The following is a 21,485-nucleotide window of genomic DNA, read 5'->3' on the forward strand; positions in this document are numbered from 1 at the left end:
GCAGTGTTGAACAGCAACTCTTTCCACAGCAGAACCTTCCTGCTTGGATCCACCCTTTGATGGGGAGCTCACTCCCTCTAGAGACAGTAAGGGAGCATTTGCAGTGCTAGCATGGGCCCCGTGTTATAGAGGGGGGAAGCAGGGGCTCCCAGAGAGGCGATACCCCCTCAGGCCCCTCAGGGGTAAAAGGCAGGACCAGGGTCCCCATCCAACACACTTGCAGACAGAGCCAGGGGAACTTGATGACAAATTGTGGAAATGGCTTTGCCCTCTCCTCAGCCCTCCATAAGAGACCTGCTTTGAGGTTTGTGGGGGTTTTCTTCTTCTTTTTTTCATCTTTATTTTTATTTATTTATTAATTTGGCTGTGCCGGGTCCTAGTTGCAGTATGTGAACTCTTAGTTGCGGCATGTGGGATCTAGTTCCCTGACCAGGGATCAAACCCGGGCCCCCTGCATTGGGAGCATGGATTCTTAGTCACTGAAACCAGGGAAGTTTCTGCTTTGGAGTTTTAAATGCTTAAGAAATGTAAAGCCCAATTTCTTCCACTCTCTTCTTCACTCTCATGCTCTCCCCAGCTTTTGTGTCCTCATGGGGCTGTCAGCCCAGCAGAGGAAATGACACCGAGTGGCCAAAACTATGAGGGGGACAAGCAGACAGCTGCGGGGGCCAGAGAAGGGATCTGATCCAGCTGAGGGGGTGGGGGAGGAACCTGGGGAGGCTCCCTGGAGGAGGTGTCTGTGCTCAGCTCTATGGAGTGACTAGGGATTAACGAGGCAGCGAGGGGCAAAGAGTGTTCCTGGCAGAGCAGCTTGTGTATCCGGAGACCCCTCTGTGCCCTTCAGATTCTGAGTGACCCTGTCTAGGTCTCAGTGTCCATATTGGCAGGGTGGCTGTGGGAAGGCTGAAGACTTGCCCATCAATGTTTGGCCTTGGGCCGAGGACACAATGACCTCCTTGAGTTATATTTTAATAAGTCACCAGATAATTCTGCCTGTCAGGAATGAGCCATGAGCAGCTTGGAATAAGGCTCCTCTTACAACGCAAGTCCATGCGCCCGACACACAGTGAGGCCAAACAATACCGAAATGGGGAATGGAGAAGAGAAAGGTTTATTGCAGGGCCAGCCAAGGAGAGACATCCTTTCCCCCTACGGCTTATCATAGAATATTGAAAGTAGTTCCCTGTGCTATATGGTAGGACCTTATTGTTTCTCCATTCTATATATAAAAGCTCACATCTGCTAACCCCAACCTCACACTCCATTCCTCCCCCACCCCCCTTCCCCTTAGCAACCACCGGTCTGTTCTCTCTGTCTGATTCCATTTCTACTGCATAGACAGGTTCATTTGTATCATATTTTAGATTCCACATAAAAGTGATACCATATAGCATGGTCATCGCTAGTTGCATCCATGTTGCTGCGTTGTTACACTCTTTTTGTGGCTTAGCAGTATTCCATTGTATATAGGCTCTTTATCCATTCACCTGTTGATGGACATTTCGATGGTTTCCACGTCTTGGCTATCGTGAATAGTGCTGCTATGGACACAGAGGTGCATGTATCTTCTGGGAGTTATGTCCAGATGTATGCCCAGGAGTGGGATTGCTAGATCGCATGGTAATTCTATTTCTATTTTTTTTTTTTTTTTGAGGAACCTCCATACTGTTTTCCACAGTGGCTTACATTCCACAGTGGTATCAACTTACATTCCCAACAACAGTGTGGAAGGGTTCCCTTTCCTCCACACCCTCTCCAGCATTTGTCACTTGTAGACTTTTTTGATGATGGCCGTTCAGGTAAGTGAGTGCGGTGAGTGCAACCAATAGCTGGGAGCCATTGCTGGGTAGTCACTACTCCCCACCCTGTTACCAGGCAGGGGGTCCTGCTCAGGAGTTGGTCGGTGCCTTAGTGCAACCAACCAGCAAGAAACCACAGTTAGGGAGAGGATTCGGACAATGGAGGAGTGGTGGTTCTGAGGAGGAGAGTGAGGTAAGAGGTGGATCCTGGCCTTCTCCGCAAGGCCCTCCAGCTCACCCGGTCTTGGGCCAGCAGGTGAGCTGGGGGGTCCAGAGACCAGACTGGGGGCCTGTGTCCTGCAGGGCTCTGGAGCCCTCAGCAAGGCCTCCCAAACTGGCTGGACCCAGGCTTTGGGGCAGCGGTGAACCTTTCCCCCATCCATCCTTGTCTCTGCGACCGTCTGCCTGGGTCGCCGACGATGGGACCTGGTCTCTCCACTTTGGGCGGCCTGAGGAGCCTGAGGGCCAGCTGGGTCGGGCGCCTGGCTCCCTCAGCAATGACAGCTGGGCAGGGTCTGGGCACTTGGCCCTGAGGGAGCCTCCCGCTGAGCTCTGCCTCCTCTTAGCCCGGATGGGGACCTTGGAGAGTGACCTTTCTTGTCAGGACAGAGAATAACATTCGTTTGGTAGAGACTTACAGGAACATGGTTGCTCTGACACCAAGAAATTTGCAACAACTCACCACGCCCCTCCCTCACATTTTGCTTTAAAGGGGCTTTGCTAGAAGCCTTCAGTGAGTCTGGAGGTTCTTAGGGCATGGCCATCTCTTTGCATGGCCCTGTAATAAACCTTTCTCTGTTCCAAACTCCAATGTTTTAGTATTGATGGGCTTCACTATGCGCTGGGCACACGGACTTGGCATTTTCAGTAACAATTCATGGTGAGCCAGCCAGGAGGTCGTGCCCATGGCGGGTCAACCCCGGCCAGGGCCAGCCCCTTCCCAAATTCCCAGCAGCTGCTGGAGTTTGTTTTTGCTCCTGGGAACCGAGAAGGACTCTCCCTGACAGACACCGGCTGTCCCAAGGCACGACGTTGTCTGGAGCAGAGAAACTTCTAGAGCCAAGGTTCACATTTGGTGTCACCTGGGGTAACTCCCTCCAGCTTGTGCAGGCTGGGAATTCTGTCCATTCCATCTGCGTTGCTTCCCTTGCAGGAAGTGAGCCACTTGGGGTCCGTTCTCTTTTGAGAGCTGGACCACTCTGTTTGGAGAACTCTGTCCGGGAGTAGAAGTGGAATTTTAGACTACACCGCCTCTGATTTTCTGCCTGTGTGGCTGTAGCTTATTTGTTGTTTGTGTTTGTGTGTGTGTCATTTTGGGGTGAGTCACTCAGGTTTGTACTTTTTAAAAAATATATAGACTTATTTATTTGGCTGTGCTGGGTCTTAGTTGCAGCATGCGAACTCAGTTGCAGCAGATGGATTCTTAGTTGTGGCATGTGGGATCCAGTTCCCGGACCAGGGATCGAACCCGGGCCTCCTGCATTGGGAGCGTGGAGTCTTAGCCACTGGACCACCAGGGAAGTGCCCAGTTTGTACTTTTGTTTGTGGGACCACGTTTGCTATTTGTATGTTGTATGTGTGTGAATCAGTACTTGCACTTGTTGGTTAAGACATCTTTGAGTAACGGAGCTAGCATGTGATGACACCAGGTTTCGCTTCCTATTGAGTTGGGTTTTGCCATGGTGGAACATTGGTTGAGATTTTCCTTTTGCAATGAGTGAAAATCTTCTCTTTTTATGGTGCTAGGGAACTGTGATCCTGAGAGACCATTTTGCATTGCATTGTTTGTTATTTGATAACACCTGCTGTGATAATCAGAGCTTTATTCCATCTTATAGTCCCGCTAGGGTGTAAGAAAGAAGATTTTTTAACACTGTGTAGCCACTATATTCTTTAGACTCTGGAGGGAGAAAAATTGATTGAGATGAAACTTTTGAAATTCCAAAACTGGTTCGTTTTGCATCTGCACTTAGAAAAAGCTGGCTTGATGAAATACTTTTTTTCAGAATTCTGACCCTGAGAAAATAAAAATATTTCTAGGAAAAAGCGTGATGTTAACTAAGTAAATTTGACTTATTCCAACTGTTATTTTTCATTTTGTGTTTGCCAGGTGAATTGCCATGACACTTGTGGTCATGATTCCCTATCTTTCCATTTGCACATTGTTTGTGATTAAAAAGAGGAATCTTTGTTTGAAAAAGCTGAAGAAATGATGGAACTTCACTCTTGTTTTTCTCATGCAGGAATTAGATTTTGTTCTTTGTGTGTGTTCATATTTGTTTTGTGTGTAAGTGTGCCGGCTATGGGAAATTCAAATTTGTTTCCCAAATGCAGCCCCTTGAGAAGCGTTCTTCAAAACTAGACCATTTTTGGTTATGATACTTCTGAGTTAACTTCTAAATGAGCTCTATTTGACTCAAAATTTGTTGTTCAGTAGCTTTTGTGTCCAACTCTTCGCGACCCCATGAACTGCAGCACGCCAGACTTCCCTGTCCTTCAGTATCTCCCGGAGTTTGCTCCAGTTCATGTCCATTCAGTTGGTGTTGCCATCCAACCATCTCATCCTCTGCCGTCCGCTTCTCCTCCTGCCCTCAATCGTTCCCCACATCACAGTCTTTTCCAGTGAGTTAGCTCTTCACATCAGGTGGCAAAAGTATTAAAGCTTCAGTATCAGTCCTTACAATGGATATTCAGGGTTGATTTCCTTTAGGATTGACTGGTTTGATCTCTTTGCTATCTAAGGGACTCTCAACAGTTTTCGCCAGCACCACAATTCGAAAGCATCAATTCTTTGGCACTCAGCCTTCTTTATGGTCCAACTCTCACATCCCTACATGACTACTAGTAAAACTGTAGCTTTGACTAGATGGACCTTTGTCAGCAAAGTGATGTCTCTGCTTTTTAATACGTTGTTTAGGTTTGTCATAGCTTTCCTTCCAAGGAGCAGGCGTCTTTTAATTTCATGGCTGCCGTCACTTTCTTGGGCACTGTTTTGGAGCTCAAGAAAATAAAATCTGTCACTGCTTCCACTTTTTCCCCATCTATTTGCCATGAAGTGATGGAACCAGATGCCATAATCTTAGTTTACTGAATGTTGAGTTTAAGCCAGCTTTTTCACTCTCCTCTTTCACCCCCATCAAGAGGCTCGTTAGTTCTTCTTTGCTTTCTGCCATTAGAGTGGTCATCTGCATATCTGAGGTTGTTATTTTTCCCGGCAATCTTGATTCTAGCTTGTGATTCATCCAGCTTGACATTTTGCATGATGTGCTCTGCATATAAGTTAAATAAGCAGGGTGACAATATACAGCTTTTCCCAAAAGTAAGTGCTTACAAATTAAATACTTCATAATATTTAGAAAATTGGCCAAAATGTATTTCAAGTATTCGTGATCTGAGAAATATTCAGTACTGAATTGATATCTGGTACTGAAGTTAGCTTAAGCTTGTTGGTTTGTTAAGTATAACACTTCGTTGTACCTAGGTTTGTTAGAGATCAAGTAAGACCTTATATCTGTTACAAATTAGTCAGCAAAGAAAATATCAATAACTTGATATGATGAAACGATAAGTCTGTCTAAAATGGCCTCTCCAGATTTTGGTAACTTGAAACTGAACTAAGTTAAATGGCAAGAATTCATTGACTATCTGGGTCATTTCAAACAGGATAAAATATTAGAACATTGGTTGCTGGGCAAATCTAAGTTTACCAACCTTTGCCTTCTTAGGAGAGGAAAACTATAGCATAAGTTTCCAGTCAGAAAATACTGGTGTAACAGTTTACAATTACCTGTTGGTTCTCACTAAAAATTAAGGTGTTTAAGAGTTGAGGATTCTTATATAAATATATAACTGAAGCTACTAAAATTAATTAAAGGAAAAAATTTCAGTATTAAGTAGGAGAGCAGGATATATGTTTTGAGTTAAAAAAGAGTTTTATGCATGGTTGACTGAGGTTATATTATTCTTGCCTGGAGAATCCCAAGGACAGAGGAAGCTGGCAGGCTACAGTCCATAGGGTCACAAAGACTTGGACATGATTGAAGTGACTTAGCATGCACACATCCATTTATTAAGTATTTATTGAGTACAAGACTTTGTGCCATAATTTATGTAATCTTTATATTTGTATTGTCTTACAGTGACCAATGATCTTATTTGACCAAATGTTTTGAAACTTTTTGACAAAATTCCAAAATATCAAATTTTAATTAAATTTCTTTTGACCTCTAGCTAACTTTGAGGTTCATTAGGGGGCCCTTAAGGCATCTCAAGGAGGAGTACTTAATGAGTTTTATTTGGTATGTTGAATTACATGGGAAGTATTGTCAAAGGAGTGATAAGCCTTTGAGGATTTACTGTATGGGTAAATGTTACTACTGTAGACATGAAGTACTGGCTTTGGAAAAATTTAGTTTTCATAAAAGCATAATGAAAGCCTGAATTCAGTATTGCTTACTTTGCCCCCTGAAATAACACAGCTCTATTGAGACAATCCCTTGGCACCAGGAAGATCAAGGGGAAAAGAGTAAGCAACTCAGGGGCAAGCTTTGACTCTTAGAACAAAAAGCAACAGCCCTCTATTACCAAATACCACTTTTTATAGGGCCTTTATGACATGTGTTGTTGTTGCCTGTGTTTTGGCACCTTATCGTTTTGATAAGGGTAACAAAAGGATTGGTTACTGATTAAACTGTTATATATGGTTATAATGTTTATGGATTCTGTCTGGAATATTACTGATTTTTTATCTCCGTTTTTATCTCTTCCCTGAAGCCCTTCCTCTCAAGTTACTCATGACTTCGAGCAATTTGGCAAACTATACTTCTACGACTTGGGCTGCTTCGCAACAAGCCTCCCCCAGACTGCCAGGTTCAGACTGGTTTTCAGGCTTATTCTCCTGAATTTATACAAGATCTTTCTACATAAGAGTCAGATCCAGGACTTGGAACTCGGGGGTATTTTCAACTTGGTAGCCATTCCCCAAACCAGGGTAGGACTGTGCTCCATTTTGGCAGTTAGAGCACTCATCATCCCATTCCCTGAAAGACATGTGGAAGGATGAAATGGAATTGGTGGTTGAAACCGAGTCCCTCTAAAACCAGGTTCCTCTGCTGAGTTTAAACATACTCACGTGTTATCTTCAAGATTGAGGAGTATCAAAGGAAAGGGGGGGAATTGTAACCGAGTGCATTGAGCACATCCAGCCCTGGATGCAAAACAGCCTTTTCTGTACATCGTTACTCTGTACCCTCCGCCGGACAACGGATCCTGCGAGGCCACCGGTTGATGCCTCAGTGGACCCTGCCCACAAGCAACCAACCATCAAGGATTGATAGTGAGCGGATTCAGACAGCCATGGAGTGGTGGTTGTGAGGAGGAGAATGAGGTAAGAAGCAGATCCCAGCCTTCTCCCCGAGGCCCTCCAGCTCACCCAGCCTTGGGCCAGCAGGTGAGCTGGGGGGTCCCAGGGATCAGGCTGGGGCCTGTGTCCTGCGGGGCTCCAGAACCCTCCACAAGGCCCACCCCCAGGCCTTGAGGCAGCGGTGAACCTCTCCTCCACCCCTGTCCCTTCAACCTAATAGCAGTGACCATCTGCCTGGGTCACGGTCTGGCGACCTGAGGAGCCTGAGGGCCAGTTGGGTTGGGCGCCTGGCTCCCTCAGCGATGACAGCTGGGCAGGGTCTGGGGACTTGGCCCTGAGGGAGCCGCCAGCTGAGCTCTGCCTCCTCTTAGCCAGGAAAGGGACCTTGGAAGGTGTCAGCTGTCTTGGGACCTGGCCCTTTTTTGTTAGGAAGGAGAATGACATTCGTTTGGTAGAGATTTACAGGAACATCATTACCTGACCGTAACCTGACTTCATGAACAAAGGATCTGACACCAAGAAGCTTGCAACAACTCACCACGCCCCTCCCTCACATTTTGCTTTAAAGGGGCTTGCTGAAAGCTTTCAGTGACTTTGGGGGTTCTTAGGGCATGGCCATCTCCTTCCATGGCCCCATGATAAACCTTTCTCTGTTCCAGACTTCAATGGTTTAGTATTGATGGACCTTACTGTGTCGGGCACGCAGACTTCCATTTTCGGTAACATTCTGACCAGTGTGAGGTGGCACCTCATGGTAGTTTTGATTTGCATTTCTCTAATAATTAGCGGTGTTGAGCATCTTTTCATGTGCCTACTGACCATCTGTATTTCTTCTTTGGAGAAACGTTTAGTTAGGTCTTCTGCCCATTTTTTGATTGGGTTGTATTTTTGTTATTGAGCTGTGTGACCTGTTTGTATATTTTGGAGATTAGGTCCATGTCAGTTGCATCATTCGCAAATATTTTCTCCCATTCTGTAAGCTGTCTTTTCATTTTGTTTATGGTTTCCTTTGCTGTGCAAAAGCTTGTACGTTTGATTAGGCCCCATTTGTTTATTTTTGTTTTTTATTTCTATTGCCTTGGGAGCCTGACCTGAGAAAACACTGGTGCAACTTATGTCAGAAAATGTTTTGTCTATGCTCTCTTCTAGGCGTTTTATGATGTCATGTCTTATATTTAGGTCTTTAAGCCATTTTTAGTTTATTTTTGTATATGGTGTTAGGGAATGTTCTAACTTCATTGATTTATGTGTGGCTGTCCAACTTTCCCAGCACCACTTACTGAAGAGACTGTCTTTTTCCATTGTATATTTTTTGCCTCTTTAGTTGAAGATTGATTGACCATATGGGTGTGGGCCTATTTCTGGGCTTACTATTCTCTTCCATTGATCCGTATGTCTATTTCTGTGCCAGTACCATGCTATTTTGATTACTGTAGCTTTGTGGTATTGTCTGAAGTCTAGGAGGGTTATGCCTTAATACAGAGTCAGGTTTGTTCTTCCCGGGGCTTCCTTTATGGTCCAGTGGTTAAGACTCCATGTTTCCACTGCAAGGGATGTGGGTTTGAGCTCTAGTATAGGAACCAAGATCCCACATATCACATGGTGCAGCCAAAAAAAAATGAACACTTACTCTTTCCTATTACAAATGCCCTGCCCTGGTGGATGCTCAGCCTCCTGGAGCCTCCGTCAGCCTGAAACTAACGGGACACTCGGATGGTGGATGTCCAGGCAGCATGAGGCAGCCTCACGGAAACGATTTCTCATCTGTGAACAGAGGAGTTATAGCGCATGGGAGCTGTCCCTCGCGCTTTCACCCACCTGCCACAGCCTCCTCCTCCCAGCATCCCTGCCTCTGCCCTGCTTCCCTCCCCTCGCAATAGTCTGTCCCCAACGTGACAGCCTGAAAGAGCATCTCAAACAGGAGTCTCTGTGGTGGTGGCAGCTCCACTGGAAGCTCCCCATGGTCCCTCTGTCGCCCCTGTGTTAAATACCCATTTCTGACCACAGCCAGATGCAGCTCAATGTGGCCAACCTCACTTCCTGCTCCTGAGCACCCAGGCTTCCTGGATCCTCTCCAATGCTGCCGTTCCTTGCTGTCTCAGGGCCTTTGCACAGGCTGTCCCTTCTGCCTGGAAAGCTCTCCCATACTGCTTTTTAGTTAGAAATTTCTTTTTTTTTAAATTGTATTATTATTTGTTTTTGGGTGTGCTGGCTCTTCCTTGCTGTGCAAGCTTTTCTCTAGTTGTGGCGAGCGGCGGCTACTCTCTCGCTGCGGTATACTGGCTTCTCATCACAGTGGCTTCTGTCGTGAGGCATGGGCTCGAGGGTGCATAGGCTTCAGTAGTTGCGGTTCCCGGGCTCTAGAGCACAGGCTCAGGAGTTGTGACGCACAGACTTACTTGCTCCATTGCATGTGGGATCTTCCTGAACCAGGAATGGAACTCATGTCTCCTACATTGGTAGGCAGATTCTTTACCACTGAGCCACCAGGGAAGCCCTAGCTAGAGAATTCTAATGGGGCTTTAGCCCCCAACTCACACATCTGGGAGAAGTCCAGACCAGGCTGCAGCCTCTTTTTCTCAATTTATTTATTTTTAGTATTGATCCAGTAGACATTTTTAAAGAGTATTTATTTATTTGGCTGTGTCGGGTCTTAGCTGTGGCACACAGGAGCTTTGCTGCATCATGCAGGACCTTTTATTGTGATTCCTGGACTCTCTAGTTGTGGCTCATGGGCTCAAGAGTCTGGCACAAGGACTTATTTGCTCCACAGCGTGTGGGATCTTAGTTCCCCAACCAAAGCTTGAACCTGCGTCCCCTGCATTGCAGGGTGGATTCTTAAGTACTGAACCACCAAGAAAGTCCTTGCAATCTGTAATTTTTTTTTTTTACAAGTTTTCTTATGGGTTATCTCTTTCACCCACTTGCTTCCTGCCATATTCCTGGGGCCTGACACGTAGCAAGTGCTCAAGAAACATTTGCTGACTGAGACGGAATGAAGAGGTCGCCATATCATCAGGCCATATGGGAGAGATTAGCCAAGTCCCACCTTTGCTACTAAACGATGGCCTGGTTCATGGGACAGGATACCCTGCGTCATCTGACTGCAGGTGTGGTGGAACTGGGCTGATTTATGTTGCTCCTTAGGTCCACTTCCTTCTCCTCCCTGGAGCCACCTCATCCCCTCCCAAGGTGACCAGCTGTTCCTCGGCCCTAAGCCTCCTGGTCGGCTGCTGTCTGCCCTGCACACCGCCCCTCCAGGTAAGGCCCACTGGGGAACACGTCCCCTCTCCCTGGAGGCACTGATCGCCCCTGGGAAGGGCTTGCAGGCTGTACTCCCAGACATTTTTGGTGTTTTGGCTGTGCTGGGTCTTTGGTGCTGTGCATGGGCTTTCTCTAGTTGCGGTGAGCAGGGTCTCCTCGCTAGATGTGGTGTGCGGGCTTCTCATTGTGGTGTTTTGTTGCAGAACACAGGCTCTAGGCACAGGACTTCAGCAGTCACCGCTCGAGGGCTCTAGAGCTCGGGCTCTGCAGTTGTGGTGCCCCAGGCTTAGTTGCTTCACATGGGATCTTGATTGAACCTGTGCCCCTTGAACTGGCAGGGAGAGTCCTATCCATGGCACTGGACCACCAGGGGAGTCCCTCCCATGGGTCTTTCTGGGTACCAGGTGCACCAGAGGTGGAGCGGGTGTGGGCAGTTCTGATTGATTTGCCAAACCGGGAGGGGCTGCGTTTCTCTCTGTTTCTGTCAATCTGTCTCTTGCTGGCAAAGCTCTGGCTTAGAACCCCCACTGCTTCTTGGCCCCCATCAGCACCCTAGAGCCCTTCCTCTTTCCCACCCCATCCCGTGGGGAGAGGACCTGAGTTGCAGGGAGAAGGGGGTGGATTTTGTTCTGTTTATCTGATCTTTATGGTGTCCCGGCATCATGGCATTTTTCAATTCCTTTCTGGGAAAAAAAAATCTCAGGTTCCACTTGGGTGGAATCTCAGCCCTGGCCTCCCCAACCCCCATTCCCTGATCCAGCCTCCTCCTCCCTGACAAGGGCCTCTGTGCCTCCTAGGAGGAGCTGCTATAAACCCAGGACAAATGACTATATTCATTTTAAGTGCATTTCCACACACTAACCTTCTGTGCATGGCCCCAAACCCCAGCTGCACAAAGTAGGTTGTGGTCAGAGTTCAGCCTCCTTCCTGCTCCTGCCCGGGGTTCTTTCCCCAAAGGTTTGTCTTTTGGGTCTCTTTCCAGAAACTCTGGTGTGAACACGTAATTCTAGATCCCACTCCCTTTTCATCACCTAAGGCCACCTGCCAGCTCCTCCATCCCACACTTGGAGGGTTATACCAGCTATGCCCAACAGAAGTAGCCCACCAGCCATCAGAGTCTTCTTTAATTTTTTTGGCTGCACTGCACAGCATGTCCTATATTTTTGCCTTTTCATACTGTTCATGGCGTTCTCAAGGCAAGAATACTGAAGTGGTTTGCCATTCCCTTCTCCAGTGGACCACATTCTGTCAGAACTCTCCACCATGACTCGTCCGTCTTGGGTGGCTCCACACAGCATGGCTTAGTTTCACTGAGTTAGACAAGGCTGTGGCCCGCTCGTTTAGCCGGTCTAGCCAAAACTAGGTTGGTTAGTTTAGCCAGTTAGCCAAAACTAGATTGGCTAGTTTTCTGTGATTATGATTTCAGTGTGTCTGCCCTCTGACGCCCTCTTGCAATACTTACGGTCTTACTTGGGTTTCTCTTACCTTGGACGTGGAGTATCTCTTCACGGCTGCTCCAGCAAAGCGCAGCCGACGCTCCTTACCTTGGATGGGGTATCTCCTCACGGCCGCCCCTCCTGACCTTGAACATGGAGTAGCTCCTCTCAGCCCTCTTGCGCCTGTGCAGCAGTATGAAAAGGCAAAAAGATAGGACACTGAAAGATCAATTCCCCAGGTCAGTAGGTGTCCAATATGCTACTGGAGATCAGTGGAGAAATAACTCCAGAAAGAATGAAGGGATGGAGCCAAAGCAAAAACAATACCCAGTTGTGGAGGTGACTGGTCATAGACACAAGGTCTGATGCTGTAAAGAGCAATATTGCATAGGAACCTGGAATGTTAGGTCCATGAATCAAGGCAAATTGGAAGTGGTCAAATAGGAGATGGCAAGAGTGAACGTTGACATTCTAGGAATCAGCGAACTAAGATGGACTGGAATGGGTGAATTTAACTCAGATGACCATTATATCTACTACTGTGGGCAGGAATCCCTTAGAAGAAATGGAGTAGCCATCATGGTCAACAAAAGAGTCCAAAATGCAGTACTTGGATGCAATCTCAAAAACGACAGAATGATCTCTGTTCATTTTCAAGGCAAACCATGCAACATCACGGTAATCCAAGCCTATGCCCCAACCAGTAACACTGAAGAAGCTGAAGTTGAACGGTTCTATGAAGACCTACAAGACCTCTTAGAACTAACACCCAAAAAAGATGTCCTTTTCATTACAGGGGACTGGAATGCAAAGGCAGGTAGTCAGGAAACACCTGGAGTTACAGGCAAATTTGGCCTTGAAGTCCAGAATGAAGCAAGGCAAAGGCTAATAGAGTTTTGCCAAGAAAACACACTGGTCATAGCAAACACCCTCTTCCAACAACACAAGAGAAGACTCTACACATGGACGTCACCAGATGGTCAACACCAAAATCAGATTGATTATATTCTTTGCAGCCAAAGATGGAGAAGCTCTATACAGTCAGCAAAAACAAGACCAGGAGCTACCTGTGGCTCAGATCATAAACTCCTTATTGCCAAATTCAGACTTAAATTGAAGAAAGTAGGGAAAACCACTAGACCATTCAGGTATGACCTAAATCAAATCCCTTATGATTATACAGTGGAAGTGAGAAATAGATTTAAGAGACTAGATCTGATAGACAGAGTACCTGATGAACTATGGACGGAGGTTTGTGACATTGTATAGGAGACAGAGATTAAGACCATCCCCATGGAAAAGAAATGCAAAAAAGCAAAATGGCTGTCTGAGTAGGCCTTACAAATAGCTGTGAAAAGAAGAGAAGTGAAAAGCAAAGGAGAAAAGGAAAGATATTCCCATCTGAATGCAGAGTTCCAAAGAATAGCAAGGAGAGATAAAAAAGCCTTCCTCGGTGATCAATGCAAAGAAACAGAGGAAAACAACAGAATGGGAAGGACTAGAGATCTCTTCAAGAAAATTGGAGATACCAAGGGAATATTTCATGCCAAGATGGGCTCGATAAAGGACAGAAATGGTATGGATCTAACAGAAGCAGAAGATAATAAGAACAGGTGGCAAGAATACACAGAAGAAATGTACAAAAAAGATCTTCACGACCCAGATAATTATGATGGTGTGATCACTCACCTAGAGTCAGACATCCTGGAATGGATGTGGGCCTGGAAGTTAAGTGGGCCTTACAAAGCATCACTACAAACAAAGCTAGTGGAGGTGATCGTTGAGCTATTTCAAATCCTGAAAGATGATGCTATGAAAGTGCTGCACTCAATATGCCAGCAGATTTGGAAAACTCAGCAGTGGCCACAGGACTGAAAAGTCAGTTTTCATTCCAATCCCAAAGAAAGTCAATGTCAAAGAATGCTCAAACTACCACACAATTGCACTCATCTCACACGCTAGTAAAGTAATGCTCAAAATTCTCCAAGCCAGGCTTCAGCAATACATGAACCGTGAACTTCCAGATGTTCAAGCTGGTTTTAGAAAAGGCAGAGGAAGCAGAGATCAAATTGCCAACATCTGCTGGATCATCGAAAAAGTAAGAGAGTTCCAGAAAAACATCTATTTCTACTTTATTGACTACGCCAAAGCCTTCGGCTGTGTGGATGACAATAAACTGTGGAAAATTCTTAAAGAGATGGGAATTCCAGACCACCTGACCTGCCTCTTGAGAAACCTATATGTAGGTCAGAAAGCAACAGTTAGAACTGGACATGGAACAACAGACTGGTTCCAAATAGAAAAGGAGTACGTCAAGGCTGTATATTGTCACCCTGCTTATTTAACTTATATGCAGAGTACATCATGAGAAACGCTGGGCTGGAGGAAGCACAAGCTGGAATCAAGATTGCCGGGAGAAATATCAATAACCTCAGATATGCAGATGATACCACCCTTATGGCAGAAAGTGGAGAGGAACTAAAGAGGCTATTGATGAAAGTGAAAGAGGAGAGTGAAAAAGTTGGCTTAAAGCTCAACATTCAGAAAACTAAGATCATGGCATCTGGTCCCATCACTTCATGGGAAATAGATGGGGAAACAGTGGAAACAGTGGCTGATTTTATTTTTCTGGGTTCCAAAATCACTGCAGATGGTGATTGCAGCAATGAAATTAAAAGACGCTTACTCCTTGGAAGGAAAGTTATGACCAACCTAGATAGTATATTTAAAAGCAGAGACATTACTTTGCCAACAAAGGTCTGTCTAGTTAAGGCTATGGTTTTTCCAGTGGTCCTGTATGGATGTGAGAGTTGGACTGTGAAGAAAGCTGAGCGCCGAAGAATTGATGCTTTTGAACTATGGTGTTGGAGAAGACTCTCGAGAGTCCCTTGGACTGCAAGTAGATCCAACCAGTCCATCCTAAAGGAGATCAGTCCTGGGTGTTCACTGGAAGGACTGATGTTGAGGCTGAAACTCCAATACGTTGGCCACCTCATGCGAAAAGCTGACTCATTGGAAAAGACCCTGATGCTGGGAAGGATTGGGGGCAGGAGGAGAAGGGGACAACAAAGGATGAGATGGCTGGACGGCATCACTGAGTCGATGGACATGGGTTTGGGTGGACTCCGGGAGTTGGTGATGGACAGGGAGGCCTGGTGTGCTGTGATTCATGGGATCGCAAAGAGTCGGACACGACTGAGCGACTGAACTGAATTGAACTGTACTGCACAGCATGTGGCATCTTAGTTCCCCGACCAGGGATGGAACCCTTGCCCTCAGCAGTGAGAGTGCAGAGTACTAACCACTGGACCACCAGGGCAGTTCCAAGCTAGTATTATTCCAATGTGAAATCGACAGAAGTATTGAGATAATTTTAGTTCCATTTGCATCCCAAGTCTTGGAATGTGTGCTCAGTCACTCAGTTGTGTCCAACTTTTTGCAACCCTATGGACTGCAGCCCACCAGTCTGTGGGATTTTCCTGGCAAGAATACTGGAGTGCATTGCCATTTCCTCCTCCAGGGGATCTTCCTGACCCAGGGATCGAACCCACGTCTCCTGTGTCTCCTGCACTGTAGGCAGATTCTATACCGCTGAGCCACTGGGGAAGCCCAAGTCTTAGAACCTGGAGTGTATCTTACACCAATAGCACACCTAATCCGGACACTCACTTTTCATTGTAGATCCTTGATCTTTAATTAGACTTTGTAAAAATGTCCTGTGGGAGCAGATTTGCCCCTCCAAGATGTCCGAAATATTCTGTCAGGATTTCCAGTTGTTGAATTGGCTATCAGAGGCTGATTTTGGTGGAGTTTTGTTGCAGGGGGCAGGTGGACATTTGGGTTGTTGTTGTTTTTTTTTTTTTTTTTTTTTTTGCCTCATCTTGGGCATGTGGGATCTAGTTCCCTGACCAGGGTTTGAACCCATGCCCCCTGCAGTGGAAGTACAGTTTTAAACCATTGGACCCACCAATGTTTTTACTTTTTATCTTGAAATTGTCTTCCATGTACAGAATAGGGAAGCTTTTCTTAATTTAATTTAGTTTAATGCTAACAGTTCATCCAACACAACTGCTATATTTCAAGGGCTCGAGAGCCAGAGGGGTGCACCCTATGGGGCAGACAAATATTTCCACGATAGCAGAACATTCTTGCAGACAGCACCAGGCTGTAGACTGGAGCTCCATGTGCAACACGGGAGTTCAGTTCAGTTCAGTTCAGTCGCTCAGTCGTGTCCGACTCTTTGCAATCCCATGAACCGCAGCACGCCAGGCCTCCCTGTCCATCACCAACTCCCGGAGTCCACCCAAACCCATGTCCATTGAGTCGGTGATGCCATCCAAACATCTCATCCGCTGTCGTCCCCTTCTCCTCCTGCCCCCAATCCTTCCCAGCATCAGGGTCTTTCCCAATGAGTCAGCTTTTCGCATGAGGTGGCCAACGTATTGGAGTTTCAGCTTCAACATCAGTCCTTCCAGTGAACACCCAGGACTGATCTCCTTTAGGATGGACTGGTTGGATCTACTTGCAGTCCAAGGGACTCTCGAGAGTCTTCTCCAACACCATAGTTCAAAAGCATCAATTCTTCGGCGCTCAGCTTTCTTCACCGTCCAACTCTCACATCCGTACATGACAACTGGAAAAACCATAGCCCTGACTAGACGGACCTTTGTTGGCAAAGTAATGTCTCTGCTTTTAAATATACTATCTAGGTTGGTCATAACTTTCCTTCCAAGGAGTAAGCGTCTTTTAATTTCATTGCTGCAATCACCATCTGCAGTGATTTTGGAACCCAGAAAAATAAAGTCAGCCACTGTTTCCACTGTTTCCCCATCTATTTCCCATGAAGTGATGGGACCAGATGCCATAATCTTAGTTTTCTGAATGTTGAGCTTTAAGCCAACTTTTTCACTCTCCTCTTTCACTTTCATCAAGAGGCTCTTTAGTTCCTCTTCACTTTCTGCCATAAGGGTGGTGTCATCTGCATATCTGAGGTTATTGATATTTCTCCCGGCAATCTTGATTCCAGCTTGTGCTTCCTCCAGCCCAGCGTTTCTCACGATGTATTCTGCATATAAGTTAAATAAGCAGGGTGACAATATACAGCCTTGACGTACTCCTTTTCCTATTTGGAGCCAGTTCCATGTCCAGTTCTAACTGTTGCTTTCTGACCTGCATGTAGGTTTCTCAAGACGCAGGTCAGGTGGTCTGGTATGCCCATCTCTTTCAGAATTTGAGCGCGGCGGCGGCTGCGACGGTGCACAAGCGCAGCCAAGAGGAGCTACCCCGCGCCCGAGGTCAGGGGCGGTGGCCGAGAGGAGCTACCCCGTGTCTGGGGTAAGGAGCAGCGGCTGCACTTTGCTGGAACAGCCATGAAGAGAGACCCCGAGTCCAAGGTAAGAGAAACCCAGGTAAGACGGTAGGCACTGAGAGAGGGGGTCAGGGGGCAGACAGACTGAAACTACAGTCACGGACAACTAGCCAGTCTGAACACGGGAAAGGAGTTTGCAATTACATTAAAAGAGGAAAGTTCGGATTCTGGATCATAAGTGCTCCAGCTTTGTGTTTTGGGGCAAGAGACATACCTATTGCTCTGAACCTCTGTTTTCTCATCTGTAAAAAGGGCGACTCCATGGCCACAGGAAGTGGAGGGGCACAGGGCTAAGGTCCTAGATTTCTGCTCCCGCAGTTGGGATCTGGAGTCTGGGAGGGCTTTATGACAGCTTGCAGGAACAGAAAGGACCAGGGAGTGGACCAAGAGACACCCAGGATCCCCTAGTGCGTGACCAGGGATGGGAGGTGTCTTGAGTGCTTATTCCCTGAGCACTTCCTGTCTTCTCCCCGCAAACTGTTCAGGTTCACTGTCACCTTCGGGCCTCGGCATTGGCTGTTTAGTCCACCAGGAATGTCCTTTCCCCCAACTCGAATACTGCCTGGTGAGCCCTCTAACATAATTCCATTGTACTCCTCCCAGACGGAGCCTTGGCTCCAAGCCTCAACTCCAGGGTTCTGGGGAGCATCCCGTAACCAGCCCTGTCTTCTCCCTAGGCTGGGGAAGACTCTGGGGAAGCTAAGAAAGGGCAAGGGCAAGGGCAAAGTCAAGGTCAGGGTGGGACCTGAGAACCATTGGAACGTACCCTAGGTCAAGAGGTTGTGTGACCTGGTGGGTAGGAGAGCGTGGACTCTGGGACCAGCTCTGCTGTTTTCACTGAGTCCCTCAGCCTCTGTTTTCTCACCTGTAAAATAGAAATAACCCACATCTGCCCACTAGGCCTGTGTGTTATTGGGATTTTTTTTTTTAAGATTTATTTATTTATTTGGCTGTACCAGGTCTTAGTTGTGACACAAGGCATCGTCAATCTTCATTGCAGCATGCCAGGATCTTTAGTCGTGGCATGCGGGATCTAGTTCCCTGATCAGGGATCAAACCCCAGACCCCTGCATTGGGAGCTCAGCATCTTTAGCCGCTGGACCACCAGGGACGTCCCTGGGCATGTGTTATTATCCTTCTTGTCAAAGATGCCATGTTCACTCTCCCCTCCTCCCAGCTGCTCCAAAGCATGTATCCACCCGGCTGCGCCAAGGTGAAGTGCTCCTGGCACCACTGTCTTCCCGGGCTGCTGCTGCAGCTGCTCTTGGCTCTGTGCTTCTTCTCTTATCTGCGTGTGTCTCAAGACAAGCCCAAGCTCACATGGGTCTCTGAACTGGGGGCCCCTTCCCAGGCCACTGAGGGGTCCTCCGCCCGCCCGCCCCTGCGTGTCCTGCTGTGGACGTGGCCGTTCAATCAGCCAGTGGCTCTGTCCCGCTGTTCGGAGTTGTGGCCTGGCACAGCTGACTGCCAGCTGACTGTCAACCGAAGCGAGTACCCTCAGGCGGACGCGGTCCTCGTGCACCACCGGGAGGTCAGCAACCGGCCCCAGATGCAGCTCCCGCCTTCCCCGCGGCCCCCTGGCCAGCGCTGGGTTTGGTTCAGCATGGAATCGCCCAGCAACTGCTTGAAACTGAAGGACCTAGATGGCTACTTCAACCTCACCATGTCCTACCGCCGGGACTCAGATATCTTCATGCCCTACGGCTGGCTCGAGCCGTGGTCCGGCCAGCCGGTGGAGACGCTGCTCAACATCTCGGCCAAGACCAAGCTGGTGGCCTGGGTGGTGTCCAACTGGAGGAAAGACTCTACCAGGGTGCAGTACTACGAGCTGCTGAAGCCACACCTCCAAGTGGACGTGTACGGGCGCTCCCACACGCCACTGCCCTACAAGCTCATGGCCAAGCAGCTGTCCCAGTACAAGTTCTACTTGGCTTTTGAGAACTCCCTGCACCCCGACTACATCACAGAGAAGCTGTGGAAGAACGCCCTGCAGGCATGGGCCGTGCCAGTGGTCCTGGGCCCCAGCCGGGTCAACTATGAACAGTTCCTGCCACCCAAAGCCTTCATCCATGTCGAAGACTTCCGGAGCCCCAAAGACCTGGCGCAGTACTTGCTAGCACTGGACAAGGACCACGCCAGCTACCTCAACTACTTCCGCTGGCGGGAGACACTGCGGCCTCGGTCCTTCTCCTGGGCCCTGATGTTCTGTAAGGCCTGCTGGAAGCTGCAGCAGGAGTCCAGGTACCAGACGGTACCCAGTATCGCGTCTTGGTTCCAGTGAGCTGGCCAGCCTGGCGCCTGCACTGCTGAGAATCTGGGGACCTGGGTGGCTGGAGCTCTCCCTTACCTGGGGCTTCACCTACTGGGCACCTCTGCTGCCAGGGGTCTTTCCTCCCTGGGAGCTTGCTTGCTAGGAAATTTACCTGGTGGGGGCAGGGGTGAGTTGCCAGGGGCTATGGCTGCCCTTGGGGAACTGGCCTTGGCATCTTGCCCGCTGGTGATGGCTCTGGTGGACTGGTTTGTGATTACTGCTGCTGTTGATGAACTGCCTCTGGGGTATTAAGGTTGGCAATACTGACGCCGTCTTCCAGATGGGAATGCTCTGAGGAAAACTGGCGTGTCCTCCCTTATTCCACACCAGCATTCTCCCTCCAGGGCAACTCTGCTCCCAGGGGTCACTCACAGGGTCTGGCAACATCTGTACTTGTCACAAATGGGGTGGGCTGATAGCATCCAGTGGATGGGGAGCCAGACATCCTGCCCAAAAGTCTACGGCACCCAGAAGCCCTGAACTTGGAAGAACGGACTGGCCTCAAGTGTTCAGAGGTAGAAAAAACCCTCAGGCAGGGTGGGAAGACCACTGGAGCAGGTGAGAGTGGGGATGGGGCCATCTGGGAGGTCACGCAGGGCAAGGTTTAGACAAGTGAATCTTCTATACCCACTGCAAGGAAACAGGAGGGGCAGGGCATGCCCCCAAAGGAGGTCTGCGCATGGTTCTAAGCCCATGTGAGTGGCAGTCTCTGTGTCCTGTGAGAGAGAGAGAGAGAGAGTGTGAGTGAGTGTGTGTGTGTGTGTGTGTGTGTGTGTGGCATGCACTGCTGAAAACCCCAGCCCTGGGTTCTACGAGGGCAGCTCTTGTTTATGTTCCGTTCTCTGGTGGGCCAGTGCCTTGTGGTTGGATCTGGGTGGGAGACAGGGAGGCTGTGGTCCCAGGAGGCCCCCCCTCCACACACACACACACAAGGCAGCCAAGCTTCAGGGACCACAGGCCCAAGCACCAAAGCTGATTTTCCTGCTGTGTGTCCTGGGCTGAGCAACTTCCCTCTCTGAGGCTCAGGGCCTTCTAGGATGGGGAAACTGAGGCTCAGCTTCCTCGGCTGCTGGGAACTCTGGCCTCTCTGCCACGGCCGCCAGGCTGAGTCAGCCCGAATGATGTAGGAATCCACCACCCCAAACCTCAGAGTCAAAAGACTGCGGGGATGGGTGGGGACCCCAGCCAGCCAGCATGCTCTGAAACTGCCTTCCAAGCTGACCACCCACGGTCTGGGGCCTGGCCTCCAAGCGCTGCTCTTGGGCTTTCCTCGAAGTCCTGCCTATTAGCTGACTCCAGTGGGTCCAGCTGCCGCTACGGCAAAAAAGAAGACTGGAAAGCAGGGAGCTGGGGATGTCCCTGCCCAGCCAGGTGAGCCTCTCTGGGTGGAGCATCTGATCTGAGTCTCCCAGCATCGGGATGGGGATTGGGTCTGCGAAGGATGCCATGTTTAGGTTCTAGAAGGTGGTCCTTAGTGCAGCAGGGAGGAGGCCAGTCTAGGAGACACACAGAAAGGAGAGAGTGGGGCTATTCTTTTGAGAACCCCAGTCTAGAGTGGGAGGATGGAAGAGATGGGACTGGGCCTTAGACAAACTGGGCAAAGGGTCAATTGTGCCTTGGAGACATTCCCCTGCCACCCAGTCTGAGGGGAAGAAGGGTAGGAGTCCACTCCATCTGGTCTCCCGTGAGCCAGGCCTGGGCTTGCAGCAGCCACTCTCTTGCCCGCCCTCCTCAGCCCATGTGACCAGCAGACCCCTCTCTGCCTGCTAGGAACCCAACACCCTGTGCCCATTCTGGGCGTGCCAAGCATCAAGGTGACACCGTGGGCAAACCTAAACACCGCATCACGCTTTTTCCGTCCTCCACGGGGGCTCCTGGAAAATTCTCCCTCGAGCTCTGGCCAAAGGCTTTACGGCCCCAGGACCTAGGTCCCTGGGGACCCAGC

At 48.6% G+C, this 21,485-nt stretch overlaps 1 protein-coding gene across 2 annotated transcripts; it reads left to right on the top strand.

The window, feature by feature from the left end:
* Positions 1-7,113: 7,113 nt before the first annotated feature.
* On the top strand, positions 7,114-19,510 carry LOC133061286 (3-galactosyl-N-acetylglucosaminide 4-alpha-L-fucosyltransferase FUT3). Of its 2 annotated transcripts, XM_061149287.1 has the most exons (3): positions 7,114-7,185; positions 17,089-17,254; positions 18,407-19,510. In XM_061149287.1, exons 2-3 carry the CDS (start codon positions 17,231-17,233, stop codon positions 19,508-19,510), a joined length of 1,128 nt encoding a protein of 375 aa, XP_061005270.1. In that variant the 5' UTR covers positions 7,114-7,185; positions 17,089-17,230. The 2 variants fall into 2 exon arrangements, with proteins under 2 accessions (XP_061005270.1, XP_061005271.1); XM_061149288.1 differs by lacking the exons at positions 7,114-7,185; positions 17,089-17,254 and adding an exon at positions 17,719-17,794.
* The last annotated feature ends 1,975 nt before the right edge of the window (positions 19,511-21,485 follow it).

Source organism: Dama dama, chromosome 9 (genome assembly GCF_033118175.1).
Source record: "Dama dama isolate Ldn47 chromosome 9, ASM3311817v1, whole genome shotgun sequence".
Lineage (NCBI taxonomy): Eukaryota > Metazoa > Chordata > Mammalia > Artiodactyla > Cervidae > Dama > Dama dama.

Bases quoted from the DNA above. Each gene is read 5' to 3' on its own strand.
- LOC133061286 (XM_061149287.1), top strand. From the start codon at position 17,231: ATGAAGAGAGACCCCGAGTCCAAG. The intron at 17,255-18,406 runs GTAAGAGAAACC...CCCTCCTCCCAG, and splicing joins AGAGAGACCCCGAGTCCAAG to CTGCTCCAAAGCATGTATCC.